The 16451-nt window shown below is 29.9% G+C and overlaps 4 protein-coding genes across 12 annotated transcripts in view; 2 read left to right on the plus strand and 2 right to left on the minus strand.

The window, feature by feature from the left end:
• Positions 1–2411, plus strand: LOC100870885 (clavesin-2). The gene is made up of 4 exons (XM_003698009.4): positions 1–1059; positions 1231–1541; positions 1610–1703; positions 1795–2411. The coding sequence occupies exons 1-4, from the start codon at positions 672–674 to the stop codon at positions 1944–1946; spliced, it is 945 nt and encodes a 314-aa protein (XP_003698057.1). The 5' UTR covers positions 1–671; the 3' UTR covers positions 1947–2411.
• Positions 2259–4234, minus strand: LOC100871004 (cobalamin trafficking protein CblD). Of its 6 annotated transcripts, none has more exons than XM_086916805.1 (6): positions 4104–4234; positions 3822–3999; positions 3471–3609; positions 2983–3395; positions 2667–2883; positions 2259–2536 (listed from the first exon to the last, which is right to left on the minus strand). In XM_086916805.1, exons 3-6 carry the CDS (start codon positions 3607–3609, stop codon positions 2448–2450), a joined length of 858 nt encoding a protein of 285 aa, XP_086772931.1. In that variant the 5' UTR covers positions 3822–3999; positions 4104–4234; the 3' UTR covers positions 2259–2447. The 6 variants fall into 6 exon arrangements, with proteins under 6 accessions (XP_086772931.1, XP_086772928.1, XP_086772930.1 ...); XM_086916802.1 differs by having other exon boundaries at positions 2259–2572; positions 4104–4229; XM_086916804.1 differs by having other exon boundaries at positions 3699–3999; positions 4104–4229.
• LOC116413870 (Regulator of cullins 2) overlaps positions 4106–16451 on the plus strand; it is a 25378-nt gene continuing 13032 nt past the window's right edge. The window contains exon 1 of the mRNA XM_031919471.2: positions 4106–4559. Within this exon, the coding sequence (XP_031775331.1) occupies positions 4406–4559 (154 nt within the window). The 5' untranslated portion in view covers positions 4106–4405. The remainder of the gene's footprint in view (positions 4560–16451) is intronic.
• Tret1 (trehalose transporter 1) overlaps positions 5341–16451 on the minus strand; it is an 18536-nt gene continuing 7425 nt past the window's right edge. For 2 of the 4 annotated variants that reach the window (XM_086916793.1, XM_086916792.1), the window contains exons 2-7: positions 14398–14850; positions 9282–9407; positions 8171–8294; positions 7877–8050; positions 7403–7782; positions 5341–7305 (exon numbers count right to left, since the gene is read on the minus strand). In XM_086916793.1, coding sequence (XP_086772919.1) covers positions 6727–7305; positions 7403–7782; positions 7877–8050; positions 8171–8294; positions 9282–9407; positions 14398–14850 — 1836 coding nt within the window. In that variant the 3' untranslated portion in view covers positions 5341–6726. Of the gene's footprint in view, positions 7306–7402; positions 7783–7876; positions 8051–8170; positions 8295–9281; positions 9408–9761; positions 10399–14397; positions 14851–15259; positions 15375–16451 lie in introns of those variants that run through there. The other 2 variants (XM_086916794.1, XM_012492586.3) reach the window with 2 other exon arrangements.

A 16451-nucleotide genomic window follows, 5' to 3' on the forward strand; every position in this document is an offset into this window, starting at 1 on the left:
CAATTGTGTATTTTCATATAATTATAAAAATATGATCATTTAATTACATCATAATTACATTTTTATTAATTCTAATAATGTCACAAATAAAAATAATCAAACATAATGTTTCAATTTTTCTACAGATATTTATATAATGCGTCTTTTTATTGTATTCATGACGAAATCAAATTTCATTAAGAATGTATGTTTAGAAATAAATAAAATTTATGTAATTATTTACTTTTAATTAACAAAAAACATCAATATAAATATTGCATAAAAAATTCAAAAATAAAAAGCGCGGTAAAGAAATATAAGAATAGTTTTCTTGCAAGTAAATCGATGTTGAACTTTCTCCTTGATGAACTATCAAATGGCGTAAGAATTTGTTGAGTCTTATAATCATTGGTAGCTCGGTTAAAATTCGAACGAACAAAACGAGGACGCGGGATCAGAGAAAGGGTAAAAAAGTGAAGGGAAAGGAGGAAGAGGAGGAGTAAGAGTAGGAGTAGAAGTAACATTAGTATGTAGCAGCTGCAGTAACAACATAACGAGAACAAGAAGGAGGTTGAAAAGCAAAAAAAAAAGAAGTAAAAGGAAAAAGAGAAAGAGAGGGGGACTAAAAACACGAATCTATTCGTGAGGAAAGTGCTGTTCTGATACTCATCTGCTAGTTTTTTCATACATCGATGATGGCTAAATTAAAAGAAGAGGATTACGGATGTGCATTAAGCGAAGCTACGAAAACGATCGCTCGTTTTGAACTTCGTGAAGACGATGCTACTAGGGAAGAAGCATTAAGACAATTCAGACATTGGATCCAAAAGCATCCAAATATCAAGCATTGTAGAACAGATGCAGCCTTTCTTCTCAGATTTCTTAGAACCAAGAAATTCAGTGTGCCGATGGCAGAAGAAATGCTCGAACGATATCTGACTATTAGACAAATGTATCCAAACTGGTTTCAAAATCTTGACATTGAAGATAGAGACATCGAAGCTATAATAGATGCTGGTTATCTGATACCATTGATGGAACGTGATCGTCACGGTCGACGAGTGATTCTTTCTTGCGCTGGTAAGTAATATTCATTTCTAAGTTCCGTTCTAAATGTTAATTTCAAGTCCGAAATTATTTTTCTATTTTTTTTTCCTTCTCTATCTCATTCACTTTTTCTTCTTTTATTTCTTCTCGTTACTAAATATATATTATATATTTCGTATGATAAATAGTATATTTTTTTCATAGGACGCTTTGATCCGTATAAATATACATCTGCTCAAATGGCTAGAGCTCACAGTCTCGTTGTGGAAGCTTTAATGGATGATGAAGAAAATCAAGTGCGTGGATATACACACATTAATGATGAATCTGGATTAACAATGGGTCATCTTAGTGCTTGGTCTCTAACGGATATTCGTAATATGTTACGATGTATCCAAAATAGTACACCCATGAGACATAAGGAAACGCATTTTGTTAATATTCCAACTTGTGCAATCAAGATTATCGAGTTTGGCATTTCTCTTCTCAACGATAAGTTAAAAAATCGAATTTTGGTATGTAAATATATTATATATAATTGAATTCTTTCAAGTTTATTAATTTTATTATATTTTTAATTAAGGTACATAAGAGTTTGGATGAATTAAAAAGTGTTATTGACCCAAGTATTTTACCCAAAGAATATGGAGGAGAAATTCCACTCTCTGAAATGATTGGTATACACATATTTAATTATTAATTTGATATTAATCATTTAATTAAAAGATGCGTTTCAGTATTAGTGTCAATTTCAATTCTGTTTTCCAGCCAATTTCAAAAAAACTTTGAAAGAACAAAGGAATCGAATAAAAGATCTCGATGACATGTATATTGAAATTTCATCAATGGATTGCCAATATGTTTCAAACGATGATTTATGTGGTATATCTGGTTTTTTCCGTAAATTAGAAGTTGATTGACAATTTTTTTTTCTCATCAAAAAATCATTCCCTTTTTCATTATTTCATGTTTTATCGAAACTTGAAGTTATTTATGCGCGCCTAGATAAATACTTTTTATTTTGTGTTCAACTCAAGAACTCTCCTGCCGGTGGTATTAGTTACCTATTGACCGTTTCAATTTACATACAATATAGCATTTGTAGTATATGACATATACTGTACATCCTTTAAAAAAATAATTTTATACATTTTCAATGCAGAAGTGGTAAAAATAATAAATATCGATGCATGAATCGAACAAGATGCACAAGTTGCAATTATGAAACAATGTATACTCAAAAAAATATATATCGAAAAAAAAGCATTTTACATTCGATTTCGAATGAAAATTTTTTTTACAATTATATAATATAACTTAACTTAAAGATTGAAATATTTCAGTGACACAATGTAACATATGTTAAAATATATATTGTATCAATACTCTGTTTCCCCTTGTTCCCTTTCATTTTATTTTTATTAAGCTTCGTTAACATTTACAAGCTCGCAATCGTACAGAATTTCTTTTAAAAATTCTGTACTCGCAGGCGCTGTGGTGTAGAGATTTCCTGTAATATACACAACGGTGCCATGACCGTTTTGAACTGTTCAATCATGTGAAATTGATAAATCTTCGATAAATAATGGAATAGTTTATAATTATAAATGTAACATATTATATAGCTTATGCTTACTTACCCAAAAAATTTTTTGCGTTATTATCGTATAAAATAACTTTACAATTGTTTCTATGTAATATTTTAAATCCTAAACATCGAAATCGCTCATCCGTTTTATAAAGAGTATTATTTTTTTGTAAATTTAAATGTGGTTGTCCACTAAATGGATTGATGAAATCTGCCCAATAACCCATTCTCCTTAATTTTGCGCAAATATCCGAAGCTGCTAATACAAACTATAAATAAAAGGAAAAACATACTTTGCCAAACATATGAAATGAGCGACAGTTTATGATTAAAATATACACCATATTCTTTACATTTTACATACTCACATATTTCGCTAATTTCTCAGTTTCTATTTCTTTGTTCCATTTCATAACTTTAAAATTAATTGATTGACTGATAGTAATTATAGTAAGTTGTGGAGAACCAACATCTAAACATCCAGGAAATAATTCTTCTATACCTTTTCTCAATAGTAAAGGACATTCTTGTGCAACACAATGAAGCATTGAATGTTGAGTCCCTTTCAAACGATTTGGTCGAGGAACAGATTTTTCTTTAGAATCATCTATCGATATCTGTTTATCATTGTTATGAAAGTCAACTAATTGCGTTCTAACTTGAATAGTTGTGGTTACATCTGACCAACCAGGCCCAATGCTTCCCGGTAAATAAAATCTGAATCCTCTAGGTGTTAAAAGCTCCCAATTAGAATTTATTCCAAGCATAGCACCATCTACATCTAAAAAGAAATAACAATAAATATAAAAAGCTAATTTTTTAAAATAAATAAATTTAAATTAACGATAATATTTACCATTCAAGTTTTCACTATTTGCTTGAACGATTTTGTATGAGTTTGTGCTTTTATTGCTACGTCGAGAATAGCAACCCTTTGATAATATATTAAACAGAATTGTGGTATTATTTTTCTTGACATATTTTACACAAAGCATCTGAAAAAAATGACATCATGTAGGTTATGTTTTATATATTCTTCTTTATATATGAATAATCAGTAAATAATTGCTATTGAATCGCTTACAACTGAGCTGCAATTAAATTAGTTTCATGGAAAGAATATAAACGTTACTGTTAAGTCACGATTCACATGCTGAATTAAAAATTTCTTTTTCCAAGATATCGTTTTATGATTCGATTATCTAACCTTACGTAGAAAATCAGTCGTTTTGATCACTCGTATCCAACTATGCAATGATATCAAGCGCAATATTCTTCGCGCATCAATCAGATTTAACGAAAAGAAATAGACATTTCATCACTAGATGGCATAATACGTTACGTTCATCTTTTTTAATTTTAACCATAGATCAGATATAGGAGTCCTATAGGAGATAGAATCTTTATATATAAGACTCTTATATTTAGTTTGTAATAGGATTTCTATATCTAATCTGTGACGATAGATTGCTCAAACAAGGTTTCTTACCTACAATCAACATAGTAACTTATCAATGTTAAAAATACAGATTCGACTATTACCGGTTGTGCATAATATACGTTATTGAATTCCTACATGAAAAAAGGAATTGAACTTCTTCATATTCAATGTACTGATTTAAAAGTCAATATAATGTTAACAGTATCATTAATTTCATCTAAACGTGTGTGATCAAGTTAATTAAAAATAAAGTGTAAATAAACAACAAAATTCTTTGAAATATTTTAAGAGAATACGGATATTTGAATCGCTTTGATAACTCTACATTGTCGTTTTTAACCTAAATCGAGATGGCTGAATCAGAACAAGATTTCGGAGATCGTGGAGATAATGACAATTTAAAAACTGATAAATTATTTATCTTAAAAAAATGGAATGCTGTAGCTATGTGGAGTTGGGATGTGGAATGTGATACTTGTGCAATTTGTCGAGTTCAAGTAATGGGTAAGTTGCATATACATATATAAACATACATAAATATATAAACTTATAGGTTAGATTGTATTTTGTTCATTACACATTTTTAAAGCATTTTAAAAATCGAAATGATATTGATTAATATATGCAGTATTAATAATATGCTATTAATTTTTTTTATAATTAAATTTGTTATTTTATATTTATTTGTTAATGTACACTTATGATAAGATATATAATAAATATTGTACATATATAATGCAAAATAATGAATACATTATAAATAAGAAAATAAAATTAACAATAAAAATTCAAAAGGAAAAAGGAAAAGAAGAATATTCTATTAAATGTTGTACTTCAATAATTTAGAAATTTACATGTAAATTTATCATAAATATTATTAATAGCAATAATAGTGTTTAGTAATAACAATAATAATATATATAATATATATATATATATATATAATAATATATATATAATATATATATATATATATAAAATATATATAGTTATAAATTTTGTATCGAGTAAGCTTCTTCTTTAAAGTTTGGCAAGCACCTTACGCCCAAACAACACACAATAAAAATATTCGTCAAATAAATAGAAATGACGATAAAAAATTAAAGTATAAAATTAAATGTCATTATATGGCAAAAAAAGGTAAATTAGCATATGAAACAAAATTTCTTTCGATGGAACACATTACTCTCAATATAATATCAATTGAAAATTGTATGTGAATTTGCAAAATAGGAATATTTCGACATTTTTTCTTCTTGTCTTGCTCTAATTTTAAGATTCGGAATGATATAAAGGCAGTTTTATTAACATCGAGAACAATATGCATTTGCGAAAAAAAGAAAAAAAGGTGAAATAATAGGATTAAAGAATGAATAGTAATATACAAATATATGAGATGAATCAGAATGAGATGCGATGATCGAAATTCAATCTGGATATATTATCGGAAATTAGAATAAAAACTAAAAATTAAAAGCGCACGTTTGTAAAAGACAATTACGTATAGAAATACATATTAAAGATTTACGAAAAAATCATTTCTTAAAGTATATACAGCTCATATATAAGAGATTCAATGAATCGTGCGCGATCATGCATATGTTCTCTTCGTTTGTTGATCATATTTTTTTTTTTTTTTTTTTTTAAATTAGTTACATTAATTTTGGTAATGGAAAAATAAACGCAATTATTTTTATCTCTATTTCTTAATTATATGTATATCTTATGATTTAATTCGTTGATAAATGATGCAGTTGTTCATTGACGTAAATCGGTAACTGTATAAATGCGACGGTTACATCCATAAAGATGCATAAGAATTATACATATATACGACCGTCACATTAGAATTTTATTGTCGCTGCTATATAAAAGGAAGAAATTCGTTTTTTTCCTTTAAATGCTGGTTATACGTATTTTTTTAAGTACAACATATCAGCATATATATCAGCAAATTAATGCACACAAGTTATGTGTACTAATTAAATAATTCATACTTGCTGTTAACCTACTCGTATACCTTTAATAAAAGTACTAATTTGAGGTAGACCCTAAAACGAAAGAAGAAAAGTAACAGTTACGTATAATATCTAATCAACGGATCATTTTCTTTGTTGAGCTTGCATTCGCGATTATATCGCTAAATGTTCGGCTAATTATAAATAAATATAGTTCATAAGTACAGAAAATTGAATATCTGAAACTCTCTTTATTGTTCTCTGATCTATTGTTCTATTATTATTTTTTTTTTTTTTTGTATGTTTTCTCCAATTCTTTTTATTTGATTTATCACGTTTTTTGTTTTAATTTTTTTTTCAATAAGATAAGACACAACAATATAAATTTTGGCGATCAAAAACTTATTGCTATGATCAATCATTATGCATGTGAAGATCAATGTAATTGTAATAAAGAGAGAATCAGAGAAAAAGAACTTAACAGAGAATAATTGCGCGCATTTGAATTTAAATTTAAAAAAAAAAAGAAAAGAAAGACGATCCGGAAGACTATTATTAAATCTGTTCGTTCTGATCGACAGAATGAACTATAATACATATTCGTTTGTTTGATAAAACGAAAGGCAATTGATCATCGATCGAACAGATTGATTAACTAATTATCAAAAAGAAAAGATATAAAGCAAGAAAATGATAGGAACGATTAACCAGCATTAAATGGTTATTGGCATCGGTTTTAAATTGGCGATCGCACTCGTTCTTCTCACCGGTCCAGCGAATCTTCTTTCGATTTCTTCGAGAGATCGTCCTCGTGTTTCTGGTACGCAAATAATTACAAAAATGAATGCTATTGCTACGAGCGTACCGAACAGCCAAAAGGTTCCATATGGGCCGATATGGGAAACTAAATCTTCGTAAGTTTTCGTAACGACGAATGTGCAGGACCAATTGAAAGCCGTTGCAACACTGGCAGCCGTACCGCGTATCTTAACTGGTAAGATCTCGCCCATCATTAACCATGGGATCGGACCAAAACCAAATGAGAACCCGATCACATAAACAATCAGACTCATTAATGGAACCCAACCAAATGCAGTAACATCCATTAATTCTTTCACATAAAAAAAAGTGCCGAACGTGAATAAAGTTATACACATCAATATACTACTTATATAGAGCAACATTTTTCGGCCCAGTCTATCTATGATCATTGCTGCAACGAACGTTGAAATGAAATTTACGAGACCTACGATGATGGTGGAAAGATTTTCGTCTATAGTACTTCCAGCGTCCTGAAGAAAATATAATCGAAAAAATTCGAAAATTAAACTTTAATCATCATTAATTTTGCACAAATAGATATGGTGAAAATTATAGAATGCGATATACCTTGAAAATTTGAACTGTGTAAAATATGACCGCATTGATTCCTGAAAACTGTTGAAAGAACATTAGGCCAAGCGAAATAAAAACCGGTTTTATATGATTTTTCCTGAAAAGTTCTATGAAAGCACCCTCTGTAGCGATACGTTCACTTTCGATATGCATTTTTTGAATGGAATCTAATTCTTCGCTAATATCGGCAGTCTTGCCCCGCAACCATTGCAACGATTTTCGTGCTTCTTTTATTTTCCCTTTCGAAATGTACCATCTTGGCGTTTCAGGAATTAGGAACATCAGGATCAAAAATAGTATCGGTATACAGGCACCTAGTAATGCAAGATTTCGCCAAGCTAGATACATTCCAGCTGTGAAGCAGATTAAGATTCCTGAAGAGACCGAAGAAAAGAAAGAAAAGAAAACTTATTAAGTTTTGTTTGACATGGATAATGATTGATATAAAACACAATTCGAAAAACTTACCTGTATTACCAAAAACGGTTGGTAAGAGACCAAGTGAGCCACGTACTTCTGGTTGTATAGATTCTCCAAGATAAACTGGCAAAGAAAGAGAAGCAATACCGACGCAGAAACCGCATATACTGCGCCCAATCAATATCATCGCAACATTTGTTGCTAGTGCGATAAATAACCAGCCTGAAAGATAATTGATATTGAATTTATTCCGCAATCTAGAATTGTCATGCATATTATCATGAACAGAATGAATAAAGCACATCATTCGTTGTATAATTATAATAAAAATGCGAATAATACCTGCAAGAAACGGTAAGGCAGTGCTCAGAATAGTGTTTCTTCTACCAATATATTCAATACATGGACCACCGATTATACCTCCAATAAGTGCGCTCAGTGGCATGATCGATCCTATCCACATAGCCTGGAACGAAAATTTCACATGATCACTTCTCATTTTGTTTTAAAATTTCGAGCTACGATTCTCTTGTTAAAAATATATAAGCAAATTATATCTTCCTGCTTTTGATGTTCAAAGATTAGTTATTTTGGATTATGCGCTGATCTTAAATACAATTTTACATCTGAAGAATAAAGAAAATATAAAGGAAAAAAGGAAGATAGAAAAGAAAAAAAGAAAGGAAGGAAGCAAGCAAGCAAGAAAGAAAAAAAGGAAATGTTAATATGCTTATACAGACCTCGATTTTTGTAAGTTGGAATTGGTAGGGAAGACGAGGGACATTGACTTGAATCCAGAAGTAGGTACTTGTACAAAGATCTGTTCCTGTCGAGTAAATCTCCAGGTGGCATATCGTCAAATAATTGAAGGTTATGGTAAATCGCGATTAATCGCGATAAATTGTGGTAAAAAAAACTCGTGTCGTAACAATGTACGGATATAGTAGCATCGATCATGAACAAACCAATTACCAATCGAGGTTGGACAAGACACGTCGATGGCATGGCTATTAACAACCGGGGTCGAATGAAAAACGTGTTTCGAATCTATATCGCATTGACGCACTCGATGGGTTAAAGACTTAATCATTTATTGACCCTTCCTTTATATTACCGATTTGACAATGCATCGCGTAATGCGTTGTTATTTGAATGTAAATATGCGAATCGATCGCAAGAATTTACGGTGAATCGGTCGTTCGAGGAGGAAGTCTCGCGTAATCGGAATACGTTTGAAAACAAACGTGCCTTGTTACGAATTGTTTGACCTTCGGTTGGTTTTCGGTTTTGATAAGAAGAGAATCCAGATAATATTGTCTTTCGTTTCACCGAAATGCTCAAGATTATCCGACATTCTTACGAAGCACGTTTGTTTGAAAATAATTTTATCCACGATAGAGAAAAACGATCTTTTTTTCTTTTTACATATCCACTTTTACACTTTTCTACTTACCATATCCATAGTTACTTCGAATGTGGCTGTCGTATTATCTCGCATCGAAACTAAAGCAGGGGATGTGTAGGAAGTGGAGTAACCGATCATCAAAGAGGCCATTGACACCGCTAGAGCAGCTAACAGCTAAGAATATTAAAAAATAAAAAAAAATGAATTTACGAAATTATACGAAAAAATTTGAGCAAAATCAAATTGAAAAATTGGTATTTCCATTAGAAATTTAAATATTTATCATAAACGGTTAAAATTCGAGAAATCATGATACTCGTGATATTTATCAAGCGAAGTCAATTAAATGATATCTGGTAAAAATCTCGACCGATATTCAATACGAAACGAAGGTCGAACAGTGGTAATATACAATAATAAAAAGAATGAATGAAGGACGAAAAGAAGAGAGTGATTATACACTTCAGATCATATGAATAAAATGAAGCATCAATTTCTATATAAAGTACACAATGCCGTTGTCGATACCTGAGAAGGGGTGCATTTAGCAACTGGCGCGTTGCCCGGTAATTCGATGTCCACATGAGTATCAGCTCGCATAAAAATCTTCATGATCGATAAGAATATAGGAACAAGATGAAAATTGATCGAAGAAGAGATATAGAAATAACAAGCGAAAGCTTCACGTTAGCGTAACGTCAAGGAGATGAAAAACAATTCTACGATCGTAGCACGATTTTCGCCTATGCGTTAACCGCTCGATTTTTGTTTCGAATCACGATATGTATAACGAACCAAACGAATACACCATTCGAACGCGCGTGCGCACCGATCAATATCGATTTAATTTTATTTGATACACCAAATCGTTTCTTAATTAGAAGTTTTTCGATTTCAATACGCGTATTTATCGATTATTTGCTTTCACCGTGTTGTCGTTAATTTCGCGTCCTTCTTATATCAAATGTTATCTCTGTTGCTACAATTGCTGTTGTTATTATTCTTTTTCTTCTTTTTCTTGCTGGTACCAATTTTGATGATATTACTGTCAATATCGTTATTTTCGTTGTCAACGTTGTCGTTGTTATTGTCGTGATTTTGTCGCCAATTGGTTTTGTTAACGTTAACAACGTTCCCGTAAGATTAAAACGCTATTGCCACTTGTGGACCGACGGGTGGTTCCCTGTTTATATAGGGAAACGATGCTGGGGGGCCGCGACTATCCCTTCTCTTGTCATTGCGAAGATCCATCGTCCGCGAATCGGACGATTATACGTATATATGCGCATGGCTTTGCGTACGCGGGATTCTACGCGTAAACGTAATTTGTACCATTACTTTTGCTTTATCGACACATGGTATTAATTTCGAGAGATCGTTTAGTACAAAAAGAAATAAGGAAGAGATTGGATGAAAAGAGTTATCGGGAGAAAAACTTTTTCCTTTCAAATTTGATTAGAAACAAATCATATTTTTTCATATTCGAACTGCAATCGAAAAAAATATTTAAAATCTCTGTATTTTCGAAAAGTAGTCGTTTGTCTTCGTGACAGAATCGCGTTGTTATATGAGCAACCGATCTTACCGCTCGCGACCTTCTTTCGCGTTGCGTAATGTTCTGTTGAAGCATGATACGCATTGCTCTTCTTTTTCTTATTCGTGATCAACACTGCCATGTTTCATTTCGTTTCGTTATTTTCCGTTTCGCAAACTTAAAAAGATGAACTCGTTATGCTTTTTTCTACGATTGACACGATAGAGAATGTATAATATATTATAAATTTTGTAATTTTGAATATATCATTTCTTCGCTGCAATGATAATATATAAAATAAAAATCATGATTTTAAAGAAAACTAATCTAAATCTTTCTTCATAATAACATATAAAAATAATAGTTTTAATTTAAAACTATTTGAAAAATTCTTTATTAAATTTATTTTAAATTTATTTTAAATTATAACATTCTAAAACGTAAAAAGCTATAAGTTTTGAATTATATGATTATTTCAACAAATTGAAGTACACAATTGAACGGCACATTTGTAAACTTCAACTTGAACTTGCCACCCCTATATCCATTCGCATTCATGTTTGACGATAGAAATTATCATTAAAAGAATCGAAGAAAAATCAATGATCAAATTCGTGATTATATCTATCATTCAATTTTAACTCTTTTGTGTCATTTATCATTATTAATTGTTTAATATGGTTCACAAACATCTCGAGTATATACGTCAATGATGTACGTGGAAGAAAATTAAGTCGTTAGTTATTATCAGAAGCGTATACAAGGTCAGTATAGTTGAGTACAAATGTATATGCATGCATGCAATGCATACATTCGTCTTTTGTTTTTTTGCAATTGTTTCTTTCGATGGATCGACCACGAAACATGCGAGAGATCAACATTTCCATTCTTCGTTTTTGCACCTGCTCCATTTTTACTTTTGCATTCTTCTTCACTCACATGTCCTTTTCCCGTAGATAGATATATTTTTTGTAATCTCATCTCATATTTTCCTCATTTATTCTTCAGCCCTAAATTTGGTAATTTAGATTACCAATTTATATTTATATTATCTGACAATGAACATCGACTCAGACAAATATTGTCACATGTAATCAGATAAGAATATTTATACATATATCGCTTAGCGTATCCATTTTAATTTCAATCCAATCAATGCAAGCTAATTTATGCTCGTTCAGATGCGTTATCAAATAACTTATTATGATGAACTTTCTTGGAGAAAATCAAATTCATATAGCGTATTAGACGTTTTGTTCAATCGACAAATATCTATCATTACTATCAATAACAATGTTTCGTTGAATAGACGTCTGACAACAGATTAGCATATATGATATATACTACTGTCGAGTATTCAATATATATATATATATATTTCATATTATGTGCTATTTCTTCTTGTATTATAATTATATTACTTAATACTTTAACAATTTTCAAATTTTTTTAATCAATTTGCCGATTAATTTTAGCTCTTCATTAATGTTAATGAATTTGAAATAAATTGTAAAAAGTATTATTTTAAGTAACTTTTTCTTTTATGCATAATCATCAATTTCAGATTATTCACAAAAAATTCTCTTTATATTATACTATTGAATTCTGTCTTTGTGATAGTACATGTGCTAGTATGGGATCGCTTCTTCAACATAATATTGTGATATACAAATATCATTATACTCATCCAAGTTTGGAATAGATCCGTGGAATGTGAAAATAAAATATAAAATAATCTTTAAAAAATTGATATTACAATGACCAAAAATTCTTATTGTATATACGAATGTTAATATATTCGAACATTATTAAAGGATCGATTCTAGAGACCAAAACAAGAATTGATACGAAAATGTCGATTGAGGTGATTGTTATTAACTTATAAGTAATTTAAATTTTCGTTAGATAAAGTGAGGCAGAAAGAGAGCAACATAGCAAGATATAATGAAGATAGAAAATATGAATGTTTCGAAGAATTAGAATTCTAAAATTCAAAAAATATCTCATAAATATATGTATTAATATCTTGTATATAATCGTGTCATAAAGAAAATATCTTAAAAATTTTAATAATTTTAAAAAAAGATTATTTTCAAGAAAGTAAATTTTCGATGAATTTACTCATTTTATGTATTAATATATTACTATCTGCTTTTAAATAATTGCTGATTATATCACGAATGCACGTATATAAGCAAGATTCAACGATAATATTATAAAAATTTTTTAAAAATAACTTGAAATCTAAAACTTCCTATATATAAAAAGTTCAAAATGAAAGTTCATTAAAATCATTTTTTTTTTACAATATATTTCAAATTCATTAAAATCAATGAGAATGGAAGCAATCAGCAAGTTGGCTTATTATAAAATTAACATAATATTTTATATTATTTTTGATATAATATTATATATTATTATTAATATGATTATTATATAATAATTATATTATTTTTGATTATTATAAATATTATAAATAAAAATTATAAATAAATTTTTATTTTGTCAGCTTCTCATTATTCAAAATTCACATAATTTCAAAAGAGAAATCATAAATGAAAAAAAATATAATAAAAATATAAAAAACAATGACATAATAACAATTTAATCACATTCTAATCAAACATCTTAAAATAAAATCAGATTCTAACTCTAAGAGATGATCTTGTATGCGTATATGTGCTATTGTATAGCATATAATATACTTGACAAGTATCTTATGTTATTGGAATCGAATAGTATAAATACTATCGTCATGTCCGAGTCGCACTATTTAATATCGAATTCGAACGGATAATATATATAAACATAACTTCAGTTTGCTTTTAGTTGGGCATTGTTCAGTTGCAACTGAAGATATTAACTATGAAGATGCGATTAAAATGAAATTTTGTGATAAATAATAAAAGCATTGTGAACTACGTTTAATCACTGCTTTGAACATATTGAGTTTTGTAAGATACTCAAGTATGAACTGAAAACTTATCTATCTTTTAAAATCGATCAATCTTTTAAGATCGCACTTTTTTTTATATGCTTTCATAATGTTATATCATTGAAGATGTTATTGTCGCGCATTGTTGTTTGCGTAACGATAATAAATACATGTACATACATGTGCACACGCGCACAACATGGATGTCGTAAAGGCGAAGATCACGCTGCCCTCAAGTTTAGCTCAAACGACAGGGCGGAGAGGCACGCATGGCATTCGATTCATGCGAGAAAGAAAAGCATCGAGGGCAAGAAGCTTCGGGATCTGCCGCATCGCGCAATCATCGCGCAAGATTCCCTTGAATCACGAAACTTTCGACTTTATCGATGACAATGACAATTATCGATAATACCATTTCCAATTCCAAATATTCAAATATTTCATTTCGAATTTTGATTCTCGCAAAATGAATCAGAAAAAAAAATAGATTAAATACTTAAGATGTTTTCTCGGATTATCCTTGAAACTTTTACACGAACAAAAACGAACGAAGTGTAACTTTGTTTTTTCACTTGAATTGAAAAATATGAACGCGATTTCACAGTATTGCTCGTGATATTTTTTTTGTATGCATATACGATTGATTATATATAATATAATCAACGAAATGAGTAGAAAAAAAGAAAATGAATTACCTGCATAGTATAGCGCATAGGTGATCGTTTTACTTCTTTGAACTGTGTATGCAAAACATCGTCCGAATCCTTGGCCGGTTTTATATTTTGTGAACTCATGGTTTGCTTGGTGTTTTCGACCCCCATATACGGAGGTTCGCCGACCAATAATGGATCGATTTGTTTATAATCGTGATCAGAACCCTTGTCAAGAGGGTCGTATATGTGAGACCCGTTTAGAGTCTTCTGATGATTGTTCCTCAAGTTCTGTGCATAGTAATGGTTAGCAATGACAATATTGCCAGAAGGAATCACTTTTTTCTCCGCGATTAGGGCTGTTTGACTGTTGAACGGACTCGCAATTGTTGCGAGTGTCGTATTCGATGAACAATCTAGATTGATGCCTGAACTGTTCGTCGACGATCTTGCGACCGAAGGCACTCTCGTATAGTATTTTGGTAGAACAGTTCGTTCCTGAAAACAGACAAAATTAACCTTATCAATTTTTTCTTCTTGGTATCTTATTTTATCATTTTTGTTTTTTCTCTTTTCGTTTCAATTACTCATTCCCGCTCGAGTTCGCTTTCCATAATGCGCAAGTAAACTTTCAATACAAGGCAATTCGATATCTTAAATAATTATAAAAATTTATTCAACTGAATCAATAAATATTAAACTTATTTATGTTATTCGATTAACATATTCTTTCTTTTTCTTTTTTTTCATAGAAACACACACTGGGCACTCGTGATCAAAATTACCAGAACTTTTTCATAGATAATTATCGTTTATTGCAATAGATGTAAAAAAAAATACCTGAAAATATATATAGCGTTTATTTAATTAATTAATATATTTATTATTTAACTAACACAGCAGATACCTAATCTATAGTAATCCAATGTTCGCCGGGAAACGGTCAACTATGTTAAGGGGATGAAATTTCAAAGTTGGAATATTTATACTAGATTCGTTTATCGAGAATTGTGCCAAAAGAGGAGGAGACACATACCGATTATCGTTCTGAACCAATGACAGAAAGCGATGAACGAGAAACAGCGTGATTCTTACTCGACGATTAGATGACTTTTACCCCTGTGATTACCGATAACCTCTGTTGAACTTCATGACCAAATCGTGAGCTCTTTGCTTTTGCGAATGTTATGCTCGTGCACAACGCATCTTGACATATATGATACATAAAAAGTTCGTGAAATTTGCTTTTTATTTTGTGATGTTGACAACACTGTAATTATTTTTTCAATTGGACCATACTACTGATAGTGTATTTTATTATTAGTTCATATTTCACAATTATATGACTTATAGTTCTTATGCAGCGACAATTTTAATAGACTTCTTCCTAACCGTCGTCGCAAATGAAACAGAATGTTTCACAATCTTTTGAAAAAAATAACATGTTGATTCATTGCATTTTCAAAAGTTGCAAGACATTTTGTTTCATTTGTGATGATGAGACACAATGTTTATTAAAACTGTATAGAACTACAATACAATTATGAAATTTGAACTAATAGTAGAAAATGATATTAATTTATTAATAATAGTCTAATAAAAAAAAAATTATTGCAGTGTTATGCAGTATCAATATAAATAAATAATATTTCACGAACTCTATTTACACTTCTGTATATGAAGTGTATATAAATCCTAATAAATCGATTTAATTTTATCGATTTATCGAAATCTTCGAATATCTCACTCAAAAATTAAATGTTGATCAAACGTGTATTGCACATTCACTGAAATATTAGTGATTCCCTATTGTTAAAAAATTTAAAATTTATATATGACAATGTACAACATCGCATGGCCAATTAAATTTGCAAATAATCATTTCAGCATTCTATTCTAATAATAGCGATTGTTTCTATGCGAACGTTTTATTCTTTAATAACGATATATTTTCTATTTTTAACAACTATTTATTTTCCTTCATTTTGCACCCTTTCATTGTTTTTTTTTTTTGTTTTCTTATTAATTCAATATTCGTAGCATTTCTCAATTGTATATTGATATCAAAAATCTATTGTCGATATACAAAACAAGTTAAA

Source organism: Apis florea, unplaced genomic scaffold (genome assembly GCF_048593485.1).
Source record: "Apis florea isolate Af1SG1 unplaced genomic scaffold, ASM4859348v1 contig_3803_pilon, whole genome shotgun sequence".
Lineage (NCBI taxonomy): Eukaryota > Metazoa > Arthropoda > Insecta > Hymenoptera > Apidae > Apis > Apis florea.

Bases quoted from the DNA above. Each gene is read 5' to 3' on its own strand.
- LOC100870885 (XM_003698009.4), top strand. From the start codon at position 672: ATGATGGCTAAATTAAAAGAAGAGGATTACGGATGTGCATTAAGCGAA. The intron at 1,060-1,230 runs GTAAGTAATATT...TTTTTTTCATAG, and splicing joins AGTGATTCTTTCTTGCGCTG to GACGCTTTGATCCGTATAAA. The intron at 1,542-1,609 runs GTATGTAAATAT...TTTTTAATTAAG, and splicing joins AGTTAAAAAATCGAATTTTG to GTACATAAGAGTTTGGATGA.
- LOC100871004 (XM_086916802.1), bottom strand. From the start codon at position 3,609: ATGCTTTGTGTAAAATATGTCAAGAAAAATAATACCACAATTCTGTTT. The intron at 2,884-2,982 runs GTGAGTATGTAA...TTTTATTTATAG, and splicing joins CTGAGAAATTAGCGAAATAT to TTTGTATTAGCAGCTTCGGA. The intron at 2,573-2,666 runs GTAAGTAAGCAT...ATGATTGAACAG, and splicing joins TAACGCAAAAAATTTTTTGG to TTCAAAACGGTCATGGCACC.